Below are 20,371 nucleotides of genomic sequence, written 5' to 3' on the forward strand. Positions count from 1 at the left end.
AGCGCAGCGCCGCACGTCGAGATGTGCTTGGCGCGGCGGCCTTTGAACTTTTGCGCGTCTTTGATGCACTGGCCTACCTGAGCTGCTGCTGCCACCGCCTCGACCCTCTCACCACCGCCTCATCACCCGCTAAAGCGACCGCCGCCGCCATGTCTGACGAGAGGCAACCGAGTGCCAACCTGATCCGCATGTGGAGGGTCTGGCGCACGACCAAGGAGATGATGCATGACCGAGTAGGATGCGCCGGCGCCTGCACACGCTATGGATCACGGCGCTGACAAGATAAAGGGCTACCAAGTCCTCGAGGACGACATGAACATGTCTCTGGACGAGTTTGCCATCAAGTTCGGCCGTGCAGACGGCGAGCCCGAGTATGCAGCCACCTGAGACCACCTCTAGAGCGCTCGTACTAATGCTATCACAGCCGTTCGCGCCTCAACTTCTCTTGCCAGCCTGGCGAAGAGATGCTTGCCAAGTACACTGCGGTACCCACCAAGAAGGACCCCGAGCCGCGGGCGACGATTGGCACCATTTGGATTGAGTTCAACAGCGACGAGAACGTCGGCCTGAAGCAGCTGCGCGACTACATGCAGCATCTAGTCAACGGCACCTTCTACTCGGGTATCATGGTCACCGTCAAGCCCATGACCGGTATGGCCATCCGTCTGCTGCGTGGCTCGGCCAGCATGAGCGAGGGTCCCAAGGGCGGCGTCGAGGTCTTTGTTGAGCAAGATCTGCTGGTCAACATTACAAAGCACGAGCTGGTGCCTAAGCACGTTCTGCTCAGTGAGGAGGAGAAGCAGCAGCTACTCAAGAGGTACCGTCTCAAGGCCACACAGCTGCCTAGGATCCAGTCCACAGATCCGGTCGCCAAGTACTTGGGGTTGAGGCGCGGTAGTGTTGTCAAGATCATAAGAAAGTCGGAAACCGCAGGTCGTTATGCTAGTTACCGATGGGTTATCTGAAGTGGCTGAAGACGGGCAAGGAAGCACAGGAGCAAGCATACGAGACAATTACGCAATCGAGGAGCCGTGGTCGGGGTTGTATAGCTCAGAGCTCAAGTTGGAGAAGCAAGAGGAAGGATCATATTGCGAGGCGTTTGGCGAATGGGAAAGGCACCCTTGAGGATGATTGGCATTTGCAAAAGCAAGACGGAAGTCTAAAACGACTCTGGTCACATCTATGTACACCACTGAAAGCATTGCATTCAAAGCAAACTTGAACCTGGAGCAGCGATAGTGCAAGTGACACCCAAATTTGGAGCTAAAAAGAAACGCGAAGAAAAGCAGAGGCGACTGTCGTTCTGACATTGATGTACAACCACTGCGTCTATCGACGCTGCGAGTGCTCTGCCAGAGCAAAAAGAGAGGTCTTGCCCGGAATCGAACCGGGGTTGCCGGAAGATACTGAGGTGATCAGAATCCGGAGTGATAACCGCTACCTGTTAGGAATTAGTTATCTGGATTGAGGTGATCAGGGCAGATGGGGTAACGTACACTACAAAACCCGTTTCTCGCTTTGATGGAGGCAGGAATAACATGTTAACAATATAAAACAAGCAAAATCTGATTTGGTGGTGATCGAGGTGACAGTGTGGGGTCGCGACTAAGGTCTGTCGAAACCCCACTTCATCCATTCTTGAAACTACAATGATAGGACGAAATCGGAAAGTCGGGCGACCATACTCAAACCGGACCACACCAAACCACGCCATAATGTCCCCCTAGATTTTTACAACTTGGCTCTTGCTTCGTCCTGGACTACCAATCCGTACTGACCAGCCTTCTCCTTGTCCCTCAGCACGCGCCTCAAGATCTTCCCGGACGGCGACTTCGGAATCTCCTTGATCTGTCCAGCAGCGTCAGCAACCGCACCAGCACATCGCACGCGCACACTTACAAACTCGACTTGGTGGATCCACTTGTACCTGACCTTCTTCTCCTTCACGTAGTGGATGATCTCGCGCCCTGCCGCGGCGCTCTCCTGCACGCCCGCCTTCAGCACCACATACGCCTTAGGCAGCTCGCCGCTATACTCGTCCGGCACGCTCATAACTGCGACGTCCTCCACCTGCGGGTGCCCGAGCAGCAGATCCTCCAGCTCCGCGGGCGCGACCCCGATGCCCTTGACTTTGATCAGCTCTTTGATGCGGTCGCTGATGTGGATCATGTTCTCCGCGTCGATGCTACCCTGGTCACCCGTGTGCAGGAAACCGTCTGCGTCGAAGGTCGCGGCCGTAGCGGTGGGGTTATTGAGATAGCCCATTACGACCTGGGGTCCGCGGGCAAGCACTTCGCCGTCTTCGTTGAGGCCGGCTTCGGTACCGTCTGGGCGGATGATCTTGACTTCGGTCGATGCGACAATTGCGCCGCCGCTGTGGGCGTACTTGTAGTCAAACTTTTCGGGCGGGTGCGCGGTGATGCATGAGCACGACTCAGTCATACCGTAGCCTTGCTTGAAGCCTGTGTTGGGGAACTTCTTTTGCAGCAGCTGGATGATCTCTTCTGAGAGCGGAGCCGCGCCTGACGAGAAGCGTGTTACGTGCGACAGGTCGTATTTGTCGACGATTGGATCGCGAACGAGGCGGATGAGGATCGGTGGAACGAGCAGCAGTTCGCCTAGTTTGTATTCGCAGATGGTGTTGAGCATACCCTCCATGCTGTATTGCGGAAGCATGATGACCTCTGCATTTAGAAGGATGGGAAGATGCATTTGATGCACCAGGCCGGTGATGTGGAACAAAGGCAACACTGCCATAATCTTTTTCTGAGTATTTGGAGTGATCTGCTGGATCTGAAGACACTGTGCGATCACATTTTGGTGGGAGATCATGACGGCTTTTGGGAGTCCAGTGGTGCCGCTTGAGAACGAGAGAAACCCACACACGTCCTTATTCTTCTTGCCAGCAGGGATCTTAAACGCTGGACTCTGGCCATGGTCGCCGTACGATTCTCCAATCCGAATGAGCTCCTGCACAGTAGTGTAGCCTGGAAGCTCGCCTTCAAGCAGGAAAACATTCGACTGTGGCAGCCCAGCGGCTTTGGCACTCGCAGAAGCAACTTCCATACTACCGGGTGTCGTAAGAAGGAACCTAGAGTCCGCCGTCTTCAGCGCAAACGTCATCTCTTCGACATTGTACGCTGGGCTTGCACCACTGATCTTTGCGCCAACACGAAGACCTGCAAACATGGCGACCGGATACCATACAGTGTTTTGGCCGAACAGTGATACTGTTTCGCCTGCCTTAAGGCCATACTTCTTCACAAGTGCGGTGGCGATGTAAGTAGAGTACTTCTTGACGTCTGCCCAATTAACCCTTTCTTTTGTGATGGCATTTTGAAAGCCAGCAAGTTCATTTGGAGGGTATTTGTTCAAAGGCGAGTAAGAGGAGTCGAACAGCCAATCCCAGTCTGTCAACTCGGTAGGTACTGGACTTCATCAAAACAAATAATGTGGGATGAGTATACGTGCATACTTACAGTCAATTGGCGGCTGTCGCGACTTAAATATGACCATTTCGACTGATGGCGCTTAATGTCCTGATATTGAATTGCTGCAATCAATGAACCTAGAACGGCTATAGGGATGTAGGGAAAGAGTGCTCAGGTTGAATCAACACCGAAGTTAATCAACGTAAAGATGATGAATACAAAGCATCGTATTACCACGACCCAAGAATCCATGATCGTTCCTCGGCGCCACAAGCGCATCGTTCGCGATGTTCGAGTCGATTGTCGTGCGGGGGTGGACGGGAGCTTGTAGACGGACGGGCGGGGTTGAACTGCACCCGAGACTGCCCACTTTACGTTTCAGGAAAGATGGCGGATAAGCAACCGTCAAGTCAACCAACTTACTTCAATACAAAACTTGCGGCTATTAAAAACTTGATTCTGAAATCCAGTCAAGTGTTATCTATATTATAGGTAGGTACAAAAAAGGACCCTACAGAGTTTCTAGATTTCCGCTAATGCTTCGACAGATTTATCCTTGCCGTTGATAGTTCGTCCTTTCTTAACGCTAGAAAGATCAAATTACACTGAATCAACGTTTACCTGTCTGCGCTCTGCCTCCTCGAGAATGTGAGTCACGTCTGTGAAGCCCTTCTTTTCTGCCCAGTAACGTGGCGTCAGACCTTTGCTGTCCAGCTTCAGGGAGTCGGCGCCCATCTTTAACAAGTACTCCACAACATCCTTCTTACCAGTCTCTGCAGCTCGGTGGAGTGGTGTTCCAAGGCCAAACGGCTTGCGCTCGAAGTATGTCTTAAGCTCCTTTTCGTACTTAATCTCATTGATTGGTGCACCTTTCTCTACAATCTTGCAGACCACCTCCAGAGCGTCAGATTTATCCCTCAGGACAGCATAATGGAGGAGTTGCCCACAAAGTGGGTTTGCTCCTCGTTCGAAAAGAGTGTTGATAGTTTCAAGAGGAGCAGCAAGCATGGCGACTGATGTAGGTGTAAAATCCCAATCGCAGCGGCTGTTTGGATTGGCACCATGGTCAAGCAACCACATAACCATCTCCTTATCAGAGGTAGACAGAGGGACGCTAAATGTGTGAGTAAAGGCTAAGGCTGTTAAAAGATTGGTGATAATACCACAACACGGAGGGCTCAATTCGGCACAGTGGCTGGTTGATATCCCATCCACGTTGAAGGAATAGTTCCAGTACCTTGAACGCTCGACTACGCACAGTAGCCTTGGCTGGAAAATCACCATTCTTAACGTTTTCGTCTAGTAGAAAGTGAATTATTTCTACGTTCTCTTGCCGAATCGCCTCAGACAATGAATAATATAGCCATCGTGGTTGTGGTCGTTCAGGAAATGTCGCCTCAGGATTGTGGAGAAGCTGCCATACTGGTTCTTTAACGGTATCTAGATCTCCGTCACAGGCAGCGCGATAGCAGATATCTACTTGTTTTGGCCTGTCGAAGGAAGGTCCGAATTCAATGGACGGGGGACGCTGGGGAGTTTGCATTTTACAAAATCGAAGAAGTGATACTCTGTCGTGAGGAAAGCCACAGCTGCCCACTCACCCTGTGAGTAGGAGAAAAGTGGGGTTCTTTGCCGCTGCAGTAGTCACAAGACCCACTTTGAGGCGGACTGGCGGGGTTGAACTGCACCCAAGACTACCCACTTTGGGACACGTATAAACAGGTACCATCATCACACATATCATGCCAGAACAACAGACTAAGGATAACGACACGAAGATCACCCTGATAGGTACCGGAACTATTGGACTTTCCTTCGCTGCCTTCCACCTCACGCATCTAGCTAGCCCTTCGCAACTCACAATCTTCGACACTCGCACAGATGTCGCCGAATACGTGCAAGAAAAGCTACCACAGTTCTTTGAAGACCAAGACAAATTGTCTCTTCCGGTCTTCTCCGAAATAAGCATCGCAAAGTCGCTGGAGGAAGCCGTGAAAAACGCCTCCATCGTCCAAGAATCAGGGCCAGAGAAGGCCCCCTTCAAGATCAATCTCTGGGCTGAAGTAGAAAAGCACGCGCCCAAAGAAGCCCTGCTATGGAGCTCAACATCCGGTATCCCTGCGTCTCAGCAGACCTGCAAGATGGAGGACTTGAGTCGCGTGCTAGTAGTACATCCATACAACCCACCACACATCATGCCCTTACTGGAGCTTGTGCCCTCGCCAGAAACCTCTGAAGATGTCGTTAAGCGGACGCAGGAGTTCTGGCGCGCAAGAGGCCGCGTGCCCATCCATATCAAGAAGGAAGCGACCGGCTTCGTAGCCAACAGATTAGCCTTTGCGCTGCTGCGCGAGGCCGTCCACCTTGTCGACCAAGGCGTAGTGTCGGTGGAGGAGGTTGATCAAATCGTACAGACTTCTATGGGTCCTCGATGGGCGGTCGCAGGTCCTTTCAAAAGCTACCACGCAGGTGGAGGACCGGCGGGCCTTGAGGGGTTCTTCGAGAATATCGGAGGTACTGTGCAAGGCTGCTGGGCGGATTCGGGAACGCCGAATGTTGGAGACGGGTGGGAGGAGAAGATTTTCAAAGAGGCAAAGGAGGCGTATGGCACGGTTGATGTGGGCGAGCGAGACAGGATCACGCGGAGGTTGCTGCAAGTTTTGGAAGAAGAAAAGAGTAAGACTGGAGGTACAAAGTGAACGTCGAGGACCCTCCAAATTACAATCCTTCAGCACAAGCTTTCTGTTTTCCTTCTCATTACTTTCATCGCGACTTGGCCCTTTACCAACTCAGACAAGTCGGTCTTCTCGTCCGAACACTCGCCTTCGACCCTGCTGAGTGTGGTCGGAAGGCAACTCAAGCTCCCTTTCCTACGACTGCACTTGCCACATGGCCCAGCCCTTTGTTTCCGGCGCCTTTTCATCCGATTGGGACATGACAGTGGATCGAAGCCGTGCAGCTCTGCATGAGTACAGCGTAGGTGTCGGACACGTAACGGGAAGGCACAGATTGCGCATGCGGAAAGCAGGATGTAGCACATCTGACCTTGCTAGAATCCGTCAGGCTTTCTGTTATCTGAGAGAGACGACGTTGGGATGACTGACTGCCTTCGACTGAAGCCTTGGTAAATGTATTTGTGCGGTTCGCAATGGATGTTAACTAGGTATTTAGGTAAACTTTTGCGAGTTTTGTGCGAGTATTCAGAATCGATCGATGTGGTGTAGCATCCGAACAACTCCCATGGTGGTCATATAGACTACACTTCATGCTCAATTGTTTGCTGAGCCAATTGCTTAACATGAGACATCTCTTTGGGACATGCGAGAACTCTCAAAGAGACAGCGTTTTACCTTAATATGTGTAGAACTTTCGGGTTCTACTAATACAATCGCGCTTGATATTTGTTCTATCTTCTTGTTTGTCTGTAAGTGGATGCGTGTCATGGAAGTTGCTGTCAAGGAGCGTTAGAAAGAGGCCTACAAGCAACACGATGCAAAGAAGGCGGCGATGAAAGGCCTCAAGATAGAGAACCAGGGCACCGTGGATTCCGGTGTAGCTATCATAATACCGAAAGCTGAAGTATTACCTAGATTACAGGCAAAAAAAGTATTTTATGGAGTTATCCTGCGTTTTCCCTACTGCGATGTAGTCCGCCGTTTGTCCTGCAATCCGAGAGGCTGATCAAGATGTAGCACCCTACCATCATGACACTTCCAAGCCGCACCTTGCCTCAACAACCGGCTGACATGATCAGCGTTGCAGCACAAAAATTGTAGCATCGATGCTGCGACGGTCGTCCAGGATTAATAATAAGCTGCGGCCACCAATCACAACTCCCGGTTATTGCTGACCGCTTCCGCAAACTTACCTCGGCATGAACGCCGTCGCTCCACGCCATTCAAACACCGAGCCGACTCGAGCAAATACATACCCTGTCGTTGCCCCAGACTTCCCCATACCCACCGTACCAAACACCTCTACACTCCTACCGCTCGTTCGACGTCCACCCAGATACCCGATCCGACGCTTCACGACGTTTAACCCGCTACACCGCCTCACACGATCATAATGTCCGAGCAATTCACAACGAAGCAAGTCGCCGAGCACAGCACAGTCGAAAAGGGACTCTACATCATCGTGGACCAGGATGTATACAAGCTGGACAGCTTCGTAGATGAGCACCCTGGTGGAGCAAAGATCCTGAAGAGAGTGGGAGGCAAGGATGCAAGCAAGCAGTTCTGGAAGGTATGTCCGACGGTCGCGATGTCCGGCAGTGGCACTTGCCTTAATAGCCGTTGCGTTCGCGCACTTTGCGCACTTCGCACTGTGCAGTCTCCGATCTCCTTGCTAACGCCGTTGAAACAGTACCATAACGAGGGTGTTCTCAAGAAGTACGGGGCGAAGTTGAAGGTTGGCACAGTCAAGGAGGAGGCTAAGCTGTGAGCATTAGGCCATGAGAAATATTATATTGCGATACCACACACACGTCTGCATTATCACTTCGGCCATTTCGTAACGATCATACCCCTGTATGAGCTCATGCGTAGCAGACCGTGGCTGCACACATCTTCAAGCATGGTGACATCTGCTTGTCATACAATCCGTGAACACCATCAGAGATCGCGTGCACTAATGATATAGTATAACTTCATTCTCGGCTTCTCTCGGCTTTTGGCCATCTACTAAATATTTACTAGAAATTAATGACATGCTAGTGTAAAGATCAAAGGGCTAGGCTCTAGGTAGGTAGGTATAGTGCGTAAAATCCAACAAGCGCAAATGCCGTGGGTATCGTAATGTGGCGCGAATATGCAAAACGTTTGTACTGCCGTTTCTCGTATGTGTGTTGAGTTCAGAAGCAGGTCCATCGCGACTTCATCTTGGGCCGCTGCGACTGCGACGTCTGGGGGCGTCGTGAGGCCTCTTTCTCTTTGATGCAGTTTTCGACAACATCCAACCTGTAGCGTCGAACGGATCCAGCGTCCGACTGATCTTTCTCGTAGAATCTCTCTGGCGGGCTTGAGACACAGCGCGGAACCACCCTTCTGACTAGACCTCGGAGACCGTTGTTTTGTTTGTCAATCCGCTCGTAGTCGCGCTTCCGTGTGCTGGGCGATATCCAGTGCGTGGTGGTAGCTGGAACCGGAAGCCGTGCGCTCTCGGCCTCGTGCAATGAGACATGTTCCTCAACCATGGCCATCTCATCCATACTGAAACGTGGCGCCGCACCGGGAAACCCCAGGTTATCCTGATGAGACAAGGTTGGACTCGGTAAGGCGGAGTTGGCTTGGTAAGAAGGATTCGAGAACAGGCTGCAACTGCGGAAATGAAGGGCGAGAACATCGTCGACGTCCTGGCTTGCGGGTGATGTAGCATGGCTGCTCTTTACACGATAATGTCGAGATGGCCTAGAAGGGTCTACAATGGTACAAGAAGTGCGACGGGAAGATAATTTTGAATCATGGCCGCGGCCTTTCGATCTGGATCTGGTGGTGGAGTTCTCCGACGATGAGGCGGATCTGTGGTTCGTTGGTCGGGGACGTCTTTCAGAAGATGGCCTGGATAGAGACATGTTGACGAGATCCGTAGTATCCGCCGAGCGTGAGACTGGCTTTGCGATATGACAACGTTGAGGTGCGGTATTGCTTCTATGCAAGGATGTTATTTGTTCCTTAGGGGGTTTCGAACAAAAAGATTCCACGAATCCACAGTTTTCTCGATTCATTGGCGATCCATAAAGAGGCGGTGACAGGTGGTGGGCCGTGACGTAGTAATGTAATTCGACTCAAATGTTTGTTGGATTGTTGATGGGTATAGTTATTTCGGCATCCTTTAGCTTCGTCAGTGCTGCGTCAAATACGGAAGGTACCCACGAAAGGGGCCTCACCAGCAACCAGTGCAAATGCAAAATTGAAAAGAATCGATCTCTGGGCGCAAAGAGCGCAAAATGAGGAGTAATGAAGGTCAGTGTGCAAGGATTGTTCGCGGAGGCGACGCAGGTAAATCAGATGATGCAGGGTATGAGACCCGCAGCACTATCGAGTGAACGGACGGGTTGCAGAGCGGCTAGTGGAGCTGCGAAGAAAGTCAAACGACGCAAATTGCAGATCTCGCACTTTGATTGGCCCAGATCTCGCCAACACCAAAGTGTGCGTGCAGGAAAGGCACGATCTCTGGCAGAAGTGCGGTGGGCGGTGGGCGGGCTTTGAAGCTCGAGTTCACCGCCTCAGATTGGACTTCCGGGGTTGGTGTACTAGAAGTCCGGGCGGTCTAGTGCCGGAATAAAAATGGGGAACTCTTGTCAAGGCTCTTGAGGGTTGAAACGGACAATGACAGGTGCACTGGACATGTCAACCCCGTGGATATTTGCTGCACGGGGGGGGATGAAGTATGATGTTGTCCATTTTCACATGTGAATGCGGCTATGGATGCTGTGCCTTATCAATAGTCCAAAAACAGTAACATAGATCACTTGGCCGCGCCTGTGACGATCTTTGTGAGTGGGTGAGGTTCGAGGCATGTCGAATTGCAGCCTCGCACTCCAAGTGGACGGGTTTGGCGGGAAGGACCGAATCATAAGTGAACGCCATCGATAGCGACATCGGGCCAAGAACGCCTGTAACTGGACAAGACTTTTGTAGGCGCGTCAAAGTCAGGGTCAGGATCCAATAGAACGGCCACGCGCGGTATCGTGGGCTGTACCCGAAATGTCAGAGCCGCCACCACCGCTCGCAGAACGAGATTTTAAGGGTCTTACCTATTCCTGCTCAACACGAACCCCCCGCAGAAGAGGTTCTGAAGACTGGCGCCAGTCATGAAGCGATTCAGAACCCCTGTATCCGATGCACGCACAGGGACATCTGCTGTGGTCGCAGTGGTGGAACACTCACAAGCCAAGGTCTCGTATGCAGATGACCGGGAACAGGCGAACCACCAATGACCTAGTCACGAGGGTGATGATACCAAATCGTTCACGCCACCAGAAGCGGTGAGAACTCCGAGAAAGCGGCCTGAGGCTTGAATGCGCTACTCGTTGTGCTTGAAGTAACTCATGCGTTGAGTTCACTAGTCCAAGAGACGCGTGCCGTGTGCTGTTTCTTCTCCACGAAGCAACGAGCTTTCTTAGGCCGCGCCTTAAGATCACACAAACCATGTCGACTCTCAGGTCTCTCAACAGCATGAGTATGTTATTGAGTGTACCGAAATTGTTGCACGTCTTGCTCTCAGCTTGAACGGAATCTTGCGGTGGCTCTTACCTTGGAGCCAGATGTTCTACTACGCGACATTTAAGTAGAGAAAATACACAAAAACTGTATGGAATACCTTTTGCCTATGACATGGGTAATACTTAGCTAAGTCCCAGCTTTAGTATCATGATAGCTACACGTTCAGTGTAAAAGTTTGTCAGGCAAAGGTCGCTTATCTGCCGTTTTTTCTGAAACTTGAGAGGCTAGTTACACAACTCACTGGATCTCGTGATAGAACCCCTCAATGAGCTGGGCGACATCCTCGAAGGCCTCGAGGCAATGCCAGTGTCCAATACCTTTCATGACCTCGAGCTTCTTCTCGCTAGTTCCCATCTCCTCGAACATTTTCTTGCAGCCTTCAAGAGGCGCGCTCTTATCTTCCTCGCCAGCCAATATCAGAACGGGGATCTTGATATTGCCGTAATTCGGCGGTTTGGCGTTGATAATGACTCGACAATTCGAACAGTAGCCAACAGGATCCTGGCCGAGGAGGAGTTCTCGGATGAATGCCGATGCCAGAGGGGAAGCCTTGGACCCGACTGCAGCCTGCGGAACTGTGTCTGCCATAGGCTGCATGCCGTCTTTCTGAACCACTTCGATGCGCTTTTCAAACACGGGTATAACACCTTCGTTCGGGTATACAGGGCCGATCAGAACAGCAGCAACGATCCGATCGCTACGTTCAGCAGCGAGATGGGCAGCTACGATGCTGCATCCTGTTAGCACTTCAGAATCTGTCTCATTCAAGGCAAGTAATGTACCCTCCCATACTGTGGCCGACGACAACTGCTTTCGGCACGTTGAGGGCATCCAGAATGCCAATAATATCGTCACCAAGGCTCGCGACACTCGCTTGTTCACCAGTATACGGGGATCTGCCGGCGCCGGTGTTGTCGAAGATTATGCATCGAAAGCCATTCGCTCGCAATCGTTCCGCGACTGCGTGGTAGTAGTTCTGCGACGACCCAAGGCCGTGCATGAAGATGAATGTCTCCAGCACATCTTTGCCTTCGGGTTTCAGGTCTGCGTAGTGAACCTTCTTACTGCTGATAGTAAGGAACGGCATGATGATTGTTGGATGATGAGGTCTTGAGAACTACAGGTCTTCCTTATGAGCTCCATGGTAGCTTTTGGCGGCTATGGAGGGACCTATCCGACCTCGGATCGGATCGTGCTGATGTCACCGCAACTAGCCCCACATCTTGAAGCAGCAACCGTTGATAGTTGCTACACCCGATGCTGAGGTAAGTTCTTTTGCAAGAATGGGAGCTCTATTAACTTCATCGCAGTATTTAAGCTTTATGTCTTGGACATATTTGTCGCAAGTTAAATAGGTATGTACAAAATCAGACCCTAAACAACGCCACGCAGATTGGCAGCCAAGAGACTACTGCACCCCTCCAACCGTAAGGATGCTATACTTGGCCTTCACGGCCTCCTTACACACTTCAAACAGCTCCGGGCATAATGGATCGGTCTGGTCGTTCAAGAGCGTCCACAGTAGCTGCGCCAGACCCTCTCTCGTCGTCACTTGCTTCAACTCATCTCTTACACCACTCTCGTTGTCAGAATCTCGCCATCGCTCTTTCGACCACATCTTACTTATCGAAGTCGCTCGATCTCTCCGCCTCCCATTCTTCCGATCCATTGCCTTCTGCTGCTTCGCCGCGAGCATAATCTCTTCGCTCTCGTTCCAGAGGGCTATGCGTCTGAAGAAATGCTTGAGTGCTGCCTCCTCGAATTGTGTTCTCCAGGATGATATTGCATCTTCGAATTCAGGGTCCGCATGTTGCTTAGGGTCCCATTTCCGTACAAAGTACTTGAATGTGCGGACCTCGCCATTTGGTAGTGAGACGACAAGTGACTCAAACGCGAATGGGTCCTCGGGTGTGCTTTGTTCAATGGTAGGTGAGCTGCTCCGATTCTCTGCCCGGAGGGCATCATACGCTTCTACTACCCTCGAGACTGCTACTTTCTTATGCGCAGTGACGGCATCTGTTCCATCGAAGACATCTGGAGAGGACGCGATTTGTTCTTTCGAGCTGCGAGTGCTGTTGTGTCGATGCAGAAGAGAATGGTGTCGCTTAGTGGTCGCCATGGTACCTGCAGTCGAAGCTCGCTTGGTGACAACCCTGAGGTTCGAGCTTGGCTTTCGAGTACTATATCGCCAGATTCGCAGACTCGGTCGCTGTTGAATGCAGCGCTGAGTAAGTAAGTGAAGTTGTGAGTGATCCAGTTTGGGCAATGTCACAGCCACAGCATGTGTGCAAGCAAGGTCAAGCTTAGAAGAGGAGACGCGTGTGGTTTCATGCAGGCTGACAGACCTTCCGTAGCTTTCAATACCTAGACGCACAGGAGACGCACCGTTACGCAATTACGGCCGAGTATCCGCTCGTCCTGCAATTGCTAACGATACGATAGGTGGCCGGCATCATCTGGGCCGTAAAACGGGGGTATCAAATCACTTTGGCCAATCAGCAGAGCAGTAAGCGGTGTGGCTCCGACCGTGGCGCTTCCGCACTTCCGTGGCGCAGTCACTTTCAGGCCACTCGGTTTTCTTTCTTGAGATCGAGACGCGTCTGCGACGAGGTTTTGGCAAACTTGGAATGTTAAGCGTGCCAAAGGGAAGTTCTATTTGCAAGGAATGTTTCATAAGCAACTTAAATCGCATCGCTCCCCCTGTTCATTCGTGCACGCTGGCGGAGAGAAATACCGCAACGCCGCTATGCCTAAACTGTCACACTGTCAGTGCAGCAAACGCACACGATGACGATCGAGGCAGGTTTAGAGCCAGAACCGTGCTGTAAATGCGCTCATGTGAAGATATTTGTGTAATTATGTTTGCGCGTGTATGAAGAACTAAAAGGATGTACAGAGAAGATGCCCAATTAAAGTCAGTTATCCAGCGGGTAACGATCCAAAAATTTAAAGGTTTTCAGACCTTCTGAGATCTGGTCCACAATAGATGCTGTGGCGTTCGCACCGAATGCGTACACTCCTGGCGTACCGGCCTGAACACCGGCAGCGGAGAAGACCTCGCTGCTAGAACCAACGACACCAACAGGCTTACCCCACTTGTAGCCATCCTGCACTAGTTGCAGAGGGCGACCAGCCGGGAAGAGGGTCGAGCGCCAGCTAGCAGTGTTGTTTGAGGCAGTAGTGTTGCTGTTGGCTAGGCTTCCAGGCGCTGCGAAGAGAGAGCCAGCGCTTCCGTCAACGATAATAGCATCAAACTGAACAGCGGAGGTGGCAGAGTAGGTCTGATCAATGCCAGCGCCAAGGTGCTCGGCAACAACGGTGAAACCTACATTCAGATCCCCGAAGGCAGCCTTGAGGCTCGAGGCTGTGTCGCTACCGGCTGAGTTGGTGGTCAAGTAACCGACCTTCAAGCCATCAATCTTCAGAAGAGGTGCTTCAGCAACGCTGACACCAATAGTGGTATTGTCATGGTAGTAGGTGTCGTCAGCATCAGGCGCAGTCATACCAATAGCCTGGGCGACACGAACTGCAACGTCATGGCTGACACGGTTAAGTTGGATGAGGACGTTCTGCTTCACTACGTCGCTCTTGAGCTGTGCAGTCTCAAAGCGCATGGCGTTGACTACAAACTGCTGCTCGACGGGAAGAAGCGAGTTGAAGAACAGTCTTGGCTGCGACCATGCATCAGCAAAGGTCTCTGAAACACTGCGTACAAGACGTCCACCAGTAGAACGGTTGGGGGCAGTGAAGAAGCCACGGCCATCCTTCTGTGTAGCTTGCTTTGGCGATCCGGAGTTGAGGGTGTTAGGAGAGTAGGCTGCAGTGTTGAGGGGAATGTACATCTGACCAGCTCCATCACGCTGGTTGTTATGAACCGGAATACGCGGCTGGTTGATCGGCAGTTGCTCAAAGTTAGGACCATTGTGGCGGTTCAACTGAGTATCAAGGTAGGAGAACAAACGTCCCTGTAGCAGAGGGTCCTCGGAAAAGTCGATGCCGCGAACCACATGTCCGACCTGGAACATGACTTGTTCGGTCTCAGCAAAGTAGTTGCGGGGGTTGCGGTTCAGTGTAAGTTTGCCAAGTGGTGTGAAAGGAACGATATCCTCAGGAACGATCTTGGTAGGGTCAAGGACATCGAAGCCCCAACGCAATTGGTCCTCTTCCTCGAATACTTGGGCCTCGAAGATCCATTCGGGGTAGTGTCCGTTCTCAATGCTATCGAACAGATCCTGACGATGGGAGTCGGCGTTCATGCCAGCAGTGATCTGAGCCTCCTCCCATAGAAGCGACGCCTTGCCCTGCAGAGTCCTGAACCTGAACTTGACGAGCTTTGACTTGCCCTCGTCGGTGACGAAGCGGAATGTGTGCACACCCCATCCATCTTGATGCCTATAGGAGCGAATCGTGCCGTGGCCGCTCATCGCCCAGAACAGGGTATGCATGGTTGAAGGTTGTTGACTGAAGAAATCCCAAGCACTGTCATGAGCAGTTGCTGCCTGGGGCATCTCGCTATCTGGCTTAGGTTTGACGGCATGTATCAGGTCAGGAAACTTGATGGCACTGGTGTTTGTTGTCAGACATGTAGTGCAACAAAAAATTTCATGGGGATTCGACTTACTCTTGGATGAAGAAAACTGGAACATTGTTTCCAACGATATCTGGCAACCAGTAAGTTCTCCATACCGACCGGTACACGATTTATGTCGACTTACCAAAGTTGCCTTCGTCAGTGTAGAAACGAACCGCGAATCCATGAACATCGCGGACGGTATCAGCCGATCCACGGCTACCAGCGACGGTTGAGAATCGAATGAACACAGGGGTCTCTTTCTCTGGAGCGCTCAAAAACGAGGCACCTGTAATGTTTGACCAATCACCGTAGCTCTGGAAAACTCCATGAGCACCAGCGCCTCGGGCATGAACAGCCCGCTCGGGAACTCTTTCATGATCTATGAATGGGTTAGCGCTTGCAAGATTGCGTGCTTAGTCGAGCTCACCAAAGTGCATGATCTTCTCGCGAAAGACGAAGTCTTCCAAAAGTGTGGGTCCTCTCTCTCCTGCGCTGAGGCTTTCTTGATCTTCAATGGGTGTTCCGGTGTTTGAAGTCAAGTAAGTGTCGGTGTCGTTGACCTCATATTGAGCCATGAACTCGTCGGTATTCGAAGGTACGCTGTAGGAGCCATCCGCTCGCTTGACCTGTGGATGACTGGCAGGTACATCACGAGTATCAGCCTCCATGTAAGGACATCCTCCGCGAACGACTTGAGCGTAGACAGCAAACGCTGCGATGAGCCCGGATTTGACCATCTTGGTGGTTGTAGTTGAGAGTCGAATGTGATGAGACGTCAACAAAAAGTTCGAGGGTTGATTACTTTATATATCCACACGTCCACACCGCGGAGAGTAAGCCACTGGTCGATCCATATGGTATGACGAGATGCTGACCCTGGTAATCTGTGCTCGATCGTCTCTTGCTCACATTTGGAAGCCACTTGATTTGATCAGCTGTTTGTTCTAGGGGCGGGATGCGCCAACTCGCCGGACCCACTTGCGAAAGATTAGGTTCGTGCACGAAAACGGCCGCGTTGGTACAAGGATACCTTCATGAGCGACGCCAAGACCTCGTAGGTTGATCAAAGGCAGTAGGACGCGTGCTGCATGTGGCAGAGGCGTCAACGGTGCCGTCGGCGTGTAATACCGAGCGTTTGGGAAAAAGCTGGGCTCAGCGTCGATAGGATTTCTTGGTAGTGTGTTGGACACAGCACACGCGTCCTGGAGTCTGATGTCTGTCGGCTCCAGCTCCGTCACGACAGAAGCTGTCAGACAAGGATCATCAATGCTTGGGGGTATTGCTATGTTTGTAACTGGACGGCTCACCAAGGGGTAAGCACCTGTACACAGTATGATCTCGAGCTGCACCTGTGCTCCAATCGCACGCATCGGGGGAGGCATTGCCCAGTACTCTGTCTGACCGATTCGTACTCTCAATGGGGCCAGAGTTTGACCGTTCAAATTTCAACATTGTGCAAGACTGTGAAGCTAGCCTGCTCGTCCAGTAAGAAGGATCGATTGTGGAAGTCGTACCCCAGCCATTCGCATGTAAGTCACGGTAGCACCTCCTGCGCAGCCATCCGTCTTGGCATAGATACCAGATACCCAGAAACATGCTAGGTATGTCAGGACGGGAAGTCTCTTGTTGATTAAGGAAGGTGGTGGCCCAGAAGCTGGGACGTTAGTAATGCCCACGCGCGGATGGATAGTCGGTAGCCAAGTCGAGGCGAACATGCGAGGGAAGAAGGTAACGTCATTGCTAAATTCTGGGATACCCTGTCGTGCAACATCTCGGCTGCCACGCTACGGCTGCAAGAGCAGTGTTTCGGCGGGGCAACAAGGATGCTAAGTCTCGTCGCTGCAGTTGGCAAGAGGACGGTTCCCCACACATCTTCGCACCTGCAGGAGGACGCGAAAGCCAAGTGCCACTGGAGCAATTTCGGATTCCAAGTTCGAATGACGCAAAGGGCCGCAAGTCGCGCTTTGATTGAGAACCTCGGTGTCACATCTTCAAAGCCAATTGACACTGGATATAGATTTCACGGGTGTGGCACGAAAGCCTTGTCCCAAAGCTGCTGCGACGAAAAGCAAAAGCAAGGAATCCTCCCGCGGAGGTTAAGATCGTCAGGAGTGGCTAGCGTAAAAAGAGTTAGTCGGAGCCCCATCAATTTGTTGCACCACAGTACATGCCTGCAGGACATGGAACTTTCACAAAATTCTATCACAGTAAGCAACAATGGTCTCGGCCTCCGTACAGTACCAAACAGGTCCAGTGAAGATCACGTCAGTTGAATGCTCTAAGACTCTGCCACGACCAACCCAAGCCAGGTGGCTTTCAACGGAGCTCAAAAGTCTGGTGCTCCCCATGATCAGGCGCCTAAGTACACAGTACATAGTCTCATCATGCTTGGTGGCCATTGTGTGTCGCGCAAGGAGCCTCTTTAGGCCATAGCCATAGTATAGCGAGACTTTCTGTCTTCACGATACTTTTATCGGGACCAAGCAGCCGCTTTTGCTTAAAGCTAGGAAGCGCGTGGGATTTCTATATCGGAGATCAGATCATGCCACCAGACGTAGCTTGCCTGACATATGCAAGGGCAAGAAGCAACTCATTCTGCAGATGCATCAACGTCACTGACATTGCTGGCAAGACCTGTAAGGCGCAACGATCCATGAAATGTAAGCTTTCAGTCCCTCGTCGCTGAACGTTTGTTTAGCGAAATGGTAAGTAAACCGTAAACAGATGTCTTAGTGCTAAGCTCTGTCCGGTTAGTGTATCTTGGAAAGAGGAGATCAAAACCCAGCCAACGACAAGGTACGTGATCTGTATATATCTGGTCTGGTGAGTCTGGTCAAGACCTATACATCTCACAACATGTTCCATCAGTGTCACGACCCTCTATGATGTCCGCGATGTTCCGGCATGAGCCGGAGTCCCTGTGAGCCCAAGCGCTCAGGCAGCCTCGAGATTGAAGTATCATCACATCCTTGAACGCAGAGGGGATTTTCCGGCAGTTGTTGAATCAAGACTCGTTAGAATAATGGACGCTAGAACACAGTAGCTTCGGCGTAGTGGCAGCGGCATCTCGTGGGCTTTGAGCATGGCGCGTGGCTGGTGAGCGCAGCTTCCAGCGCGCTTTTGGCTCCTATGACATCACCTGGACTCTTGCGCGACTTCCTGGCGACTAACCCCAGTCCCCCGCCTTGAAACCTCGATCAGACTCATACTCCGACCCCAGCACCACGAAGATCAAAGCTTCAAGGCTCCAACTGCCCCGCCTCGTTTCTGAGAAAGGTAGCTCGCAGTCCAGTCCACAGTCCAGCCTCCCACATCCCTGCGTGAGCGCATGCAACGCAGACTCCGCATCCAGCATTATGGCTAACAGTCACAATGAACAGAATAACATATACACACAAAGATAAACTCAGAAGATCTCCAAGATGTAAGTCGCGGCCCCCCTAAGTGTATAGTGGTGATCTGCCATTGCGCCCGAGAATTCATTTACCCCTTCATTCGGCAGATCCAGGATTGTTTGACGCGTTCGGCAGTTGTCTTCACGATACACACCGAACCCATCCGCTAACCATGTCCCTGCACAGGAATCGATCGCTTTCCGTCCGTTCCAAGAAGGGCACCTCTAGCGTCTCCGAGAAGCAGCCGTCAAAGCACCGCTTTACCATGGCATCTCTGCGCGGCACTCAGCAGCCAGAGCTCTCCAAGAAGTTGTACAAGATCATCAAGACCGAGAACCACGTGATAGGCGCCCATGAGGCCGCTGCTCGTGAACAAGTCAGTGTTGCAAGACAGCTCTCAGAATGGGGTGAAGCGACAGAGGATGAATCCATCTCAGAGGTCTCAGACAAACTCGGCGTTCTCATGGCGGAGATTGCAGAACAGGAGGATGCCTATGCCCAAGCGCTGGAGGATTATCGAGGAGTCCTGAAGCAGATCCGTAATACCGAGAGCTCAGTGCAGCCCAGCCGAGACCATAAGGCTAAGGTCAGATCTCGGTCACCCTTGAGTGCGCTCCTCATTAATACAAACTTAGATCTCGGACGAAATTGCCAAGCTCAAGTACAAGGAGCCTCAAAGTACCAAGATCGTTCAGCTTGAACAGGAGCTTGTCCGCGCAGAAGCCCAGAGCTTGGTCGCAGAGGCGCAGCTGACCAACATTGTGCGTCCACTAAACATCCCCCTTAAGAAGGAACGTGCTGACATCGGACAGACACGTCAAAAGTTCAAGGAAGCATACGATCAGTATTTCGCAGCAACGATCGCGCGTGCTGAGAAGCAGACGATCTTGGCTAAGCATGCCCGTCGACTTGTCAACCTTGTGGACGACACGCCGATCGTTCCTGGAGATTCACACCCTCCCTTCGCAAGTGGCGAGGACGCGAGACAGGTTCTGAACGATGCAGAAGACGATCTTCGTAACTACGAGTTGCATGTTGAGCCAATCCATTCCAACGCTGGCAATCTAGGCGTAGGAGCAATGCCTGGGGCGCCATTGGGTGCCACTGGTAATGCCCCTGTGCAGAACAGCGCTCAATACCAGGACACGATCGGGACCAGTGAGGATGGCGGTTATGCTGAGTCGAACGTAACAGGCGCCGAGGTTGGGAACCAGCCTCCCTATCCTGTATCAGCAGCAGAGAAGCTGGAACAGCAGCAGGCTACCGAGCAGGGCACTCAGCCTCAGCAAACGCAGCTCCAACACGTTGCATAATCTGAGGCGGTGAGTCAACTATCTCGTTGCCTATTCAGAAAGCGTTGCCTGTGTAGTAGTCGGAATGCCGCGTCTCGTAGTGACCATTTGGTCGATTAATGTCTATATGTAGTTCGTTCATGAAGATACCTCACCTCTATTCTACTATTCTCAGGCTGTGCTTAGTGTCTTCATGCGGGAGCAGCTCAATGAAAGTGTACAGGGCGAGCGGGAGGGGCAGATAGGAAAGTGGCAGATATGGCGAAATAGCTGCTGCCTGATGCAAGCCGTGAAGCAGCAGCAAAGCGAAAGGTGTTCATTTGTGGTCTAGGTAGTGTACTTAAAGACGTCGAATGCCTGTGCGCGTGGGTTTGGCGGGGACATGCTAGCGCGGAATGTGCGGCGACCCAAGAAGACAGATAGAGCTCACCGTCACTTCTGTATCTGCGCAGCC

The 20,371-nt window shown here is 51.8% G+C and overlaps 11 protein-coding genes across 11 annotated transcripts; 4 read left to right on the forward strand and 7 right to left on the reverse strand.

Moving 5' to 3' along the window:
* The first annotated feature begins 65 nt into the window (after positions 1-65).
* Positions 66-1,222, forward strand: C7974DRAFT_382032 (DNA-directed RNA polymerases I). Its single transcript, XM_046140637.1, has 3 exons — positions 66-233; positions 289-371; positions 425-1,222. Exons 1-3 carry the CDS (start codon positions 150-152, stop codon positions 963-965), a joined length of 708 nt encoding a protein of 235 aa, XP_046002437.1. The 5' UTR covers positions 66-149; the 3' UTR covers positions 966-1,222.
* On the reverse strand, positions 965-1,553 carry C7974DRAFT_3240 (uncharacterized protein). Its single transcript, XM_046138936.1, has one exon. It carries the CDS (start codon positions 1,308-1,310, stop codon positions 1,014-1,016), a length of 297 nt encoding a protein of 98 aa, XP_046002438.1. The 5' UTR covers positions 1,311-1,553; the 3' UTR covers positions 965-1,013.
* On the reverse strand, positions 1,549-3,875 carry C7974DRAFT_3249 (uncharacterized protein). The gene is made up of 3 exons (XM_046138959.1): positions 3,480-3,875; positions 1,900-3,428; positions 1,549-1,848 (listed from the first exon to the last, which is right to left on the reverse strand). The coding sequence occupies exons 1-3, from the start codon at positions 3,514-3,516 to the stop codon at positions 1,732-1,734; spliced, it is 1,683 nt and encodes a 560-aa protein (XP_046002439.1). The 5' UTR covers positions 3,517-3,875; the 3' UTR covers positions 1,549-1,731.
* A 25-nt stretch (positions 3,876-3,900) lies between these two features.
* C7974DRAFT_382040 (ankyrin repeat-containing domain protein) lies at positions 3,901-5,035 on the reverse strand. Its single transcript, XM_046140638.1, has 2 exons — positions 4,595-5,035; positions 3,901-4,545 (listed from the first exon to the last, which is right to left on the reverse strand). Exons 1-2 carry the CDS (start codon positions 4,972-4,974, stop codon positions 4,032-4,034), a joined length of 894 nt encoding a protein of 297 aa, XP_046002440.1. The 5' UTR covers positions 4,975-5,035; the 3' UTR covers positions 3,901-4,031.
* Positions 5,036-5,112: 77 nt separating this feature from the next.
* On the forward strand, positions 5,113-6,225 carry C7974DRAFT_3362 (uncharacterized protein). The gene has a single exon (XM_046139186.1). It carries the CDS (start codon positions 5,174-5,176, stop codon positions 6,128-6,130), a length of 957 nt encoding a protein of 318 aa, XP_046002441.1. The 5' UTR covers positions 5,113-5,173; the 3' UTR covers positions 6,131-6,225.
* A 1,274-nt stretch (positions 6,226-7,499) lies between these two features.
* On the forward strand, positions 7,500-7,874 carry C7974DRAFT_407413 (cytochrome b5-like heme/steroid binding domain-containing protein; the record flags this gene model as incomplete). Its single annotated transcript, XM_046143238.1, has 2 exons — positions 7,500-7,676; positions 7,797-7,874. 2 exons carry the CDS (start codon positions 7,500-7,502, stop codon positions 7,872-7,874), a joined length of 255 nt encoding a protein of 84 aa, XP_046002442.1.
* A 120-nt stretch (positions 7,875-7,994) lies between these two features.
* C7974DRAFT_3315 (uncharacterized protein) lies at positions 7,995-9,266 on the reverse strand. Its single transcript, XM_046139099.1, has one exon. The coding sequence runs from the start codon at positions 9,154-9,156 to the stop codon at positions 8,284-8,286; it is 873 nt and encodes a 290-aa protein (XP_046002443.1). The 5' UTR covers positions 9,157-9,266; the 3' UTR covers positions 7,995-8,283.
* A 1,250-nt stretch (positions 9,267-10,516) lies between these two features.
* On the reverse strand, positions 10,517-11,943 carry C7974DRAFT_382046 (Alpha/Beta hydrolase protein). Its single transcript, XM_046140639.1, has 3 exons — positions 11,440-11,943; positions 10,801-11,387; positions 10,517-10,743 (listed from the first exon to the last, which is right to left on the reverse strand). Exons 1-2 carry the CDS (start codon positions 11,742-11,744, stop codon positions 10,895-10,897), a joined length of 798 nt encoding a protein of 265 aa, XP_046002444.1. The 5' UTR covers positions 11,745-11,943; the 3' UTR covers positions 10,517-10,743; positions 10,801-10,894.
* Positions 11,944-12,065: 122 nt separating this feature from the next.
* On the reverse strand, positions 12,066-12,776 carry C7974DRAFT_370908 (uncharacterized protein; the record flags this gene model as incomplete). The annotated part of the gene is made up of 1 exon (XM_046139987.1): positions 12,066-12,776. One exon carries the CDS (start codon positions 12,774-12,776, stop codon positions 12,066-12,068), a length of 711 nt encoding a protein of 236 aa, XP_046002445.1.
* Positions 12,777-13,477: 701 nt separating this feature from the next.
* C7974DRAFT_3272 (catalase-like domain-containing protein) lies at positions 13,478-16,070 on the reverse strand. The gene is made up of 4 exons (XM_046139008.1): positions 15,658-16,070; positions 15,373-15,609; positions 15,279-15,318; positions 13,478-15,220 (listed from the first exon to the last, which is right to left on the reverse strand). The coding sequence occupies exons 1-4, from the start codon at positions 15,965-15,967 to the stop codon at positions 13,573-13,575; spliced, it is 2,235 nt and encodes a 744-aa protein (XP_046002446.1). The 5' UTR covers positions 15,968-16,070; the 3' UTR covers positions 13,478-13,572.
* A 2,820-nt stretch (positions 16,071-18,890) lies between these two features.
* On the forward strand, positions 18,891-19,938 carry C7974DRAFT_299267 (Eisosome component PIL1-domain-containing protein; the record flags this gene model as incomplete). The annotated part of the gene is made up of 3 exons (XM_046137736.1): positions 18,891-19,211; positions 19,261-19,386; positions 19,438-19,938. 3 exons carry the CDS (start codon positions 18,891-18,893, stop codon positions 19,936-19,938), a joined length of 948 nt encoding a protein of 315 aa, XP_046002447.1.
* Between the last annotated feature and the right edge of the window lie 433 nt (positions 19,939-20,371).

Source organism: Boeremia exigua (genome assembly GCF_020726555.1).
Source record: "Boeremia exigua strain MPI-SDFR-AT-0100 chromosome Unknown C7974scaffold_1, whole genome shotgun sequence".
Lineage (NCBI taxonomy): Eukaryota > Fungi > Ascomycota > Dothideomycetes > Pleosporales > Didymellaceae > Boeremia > Boeremia exigua.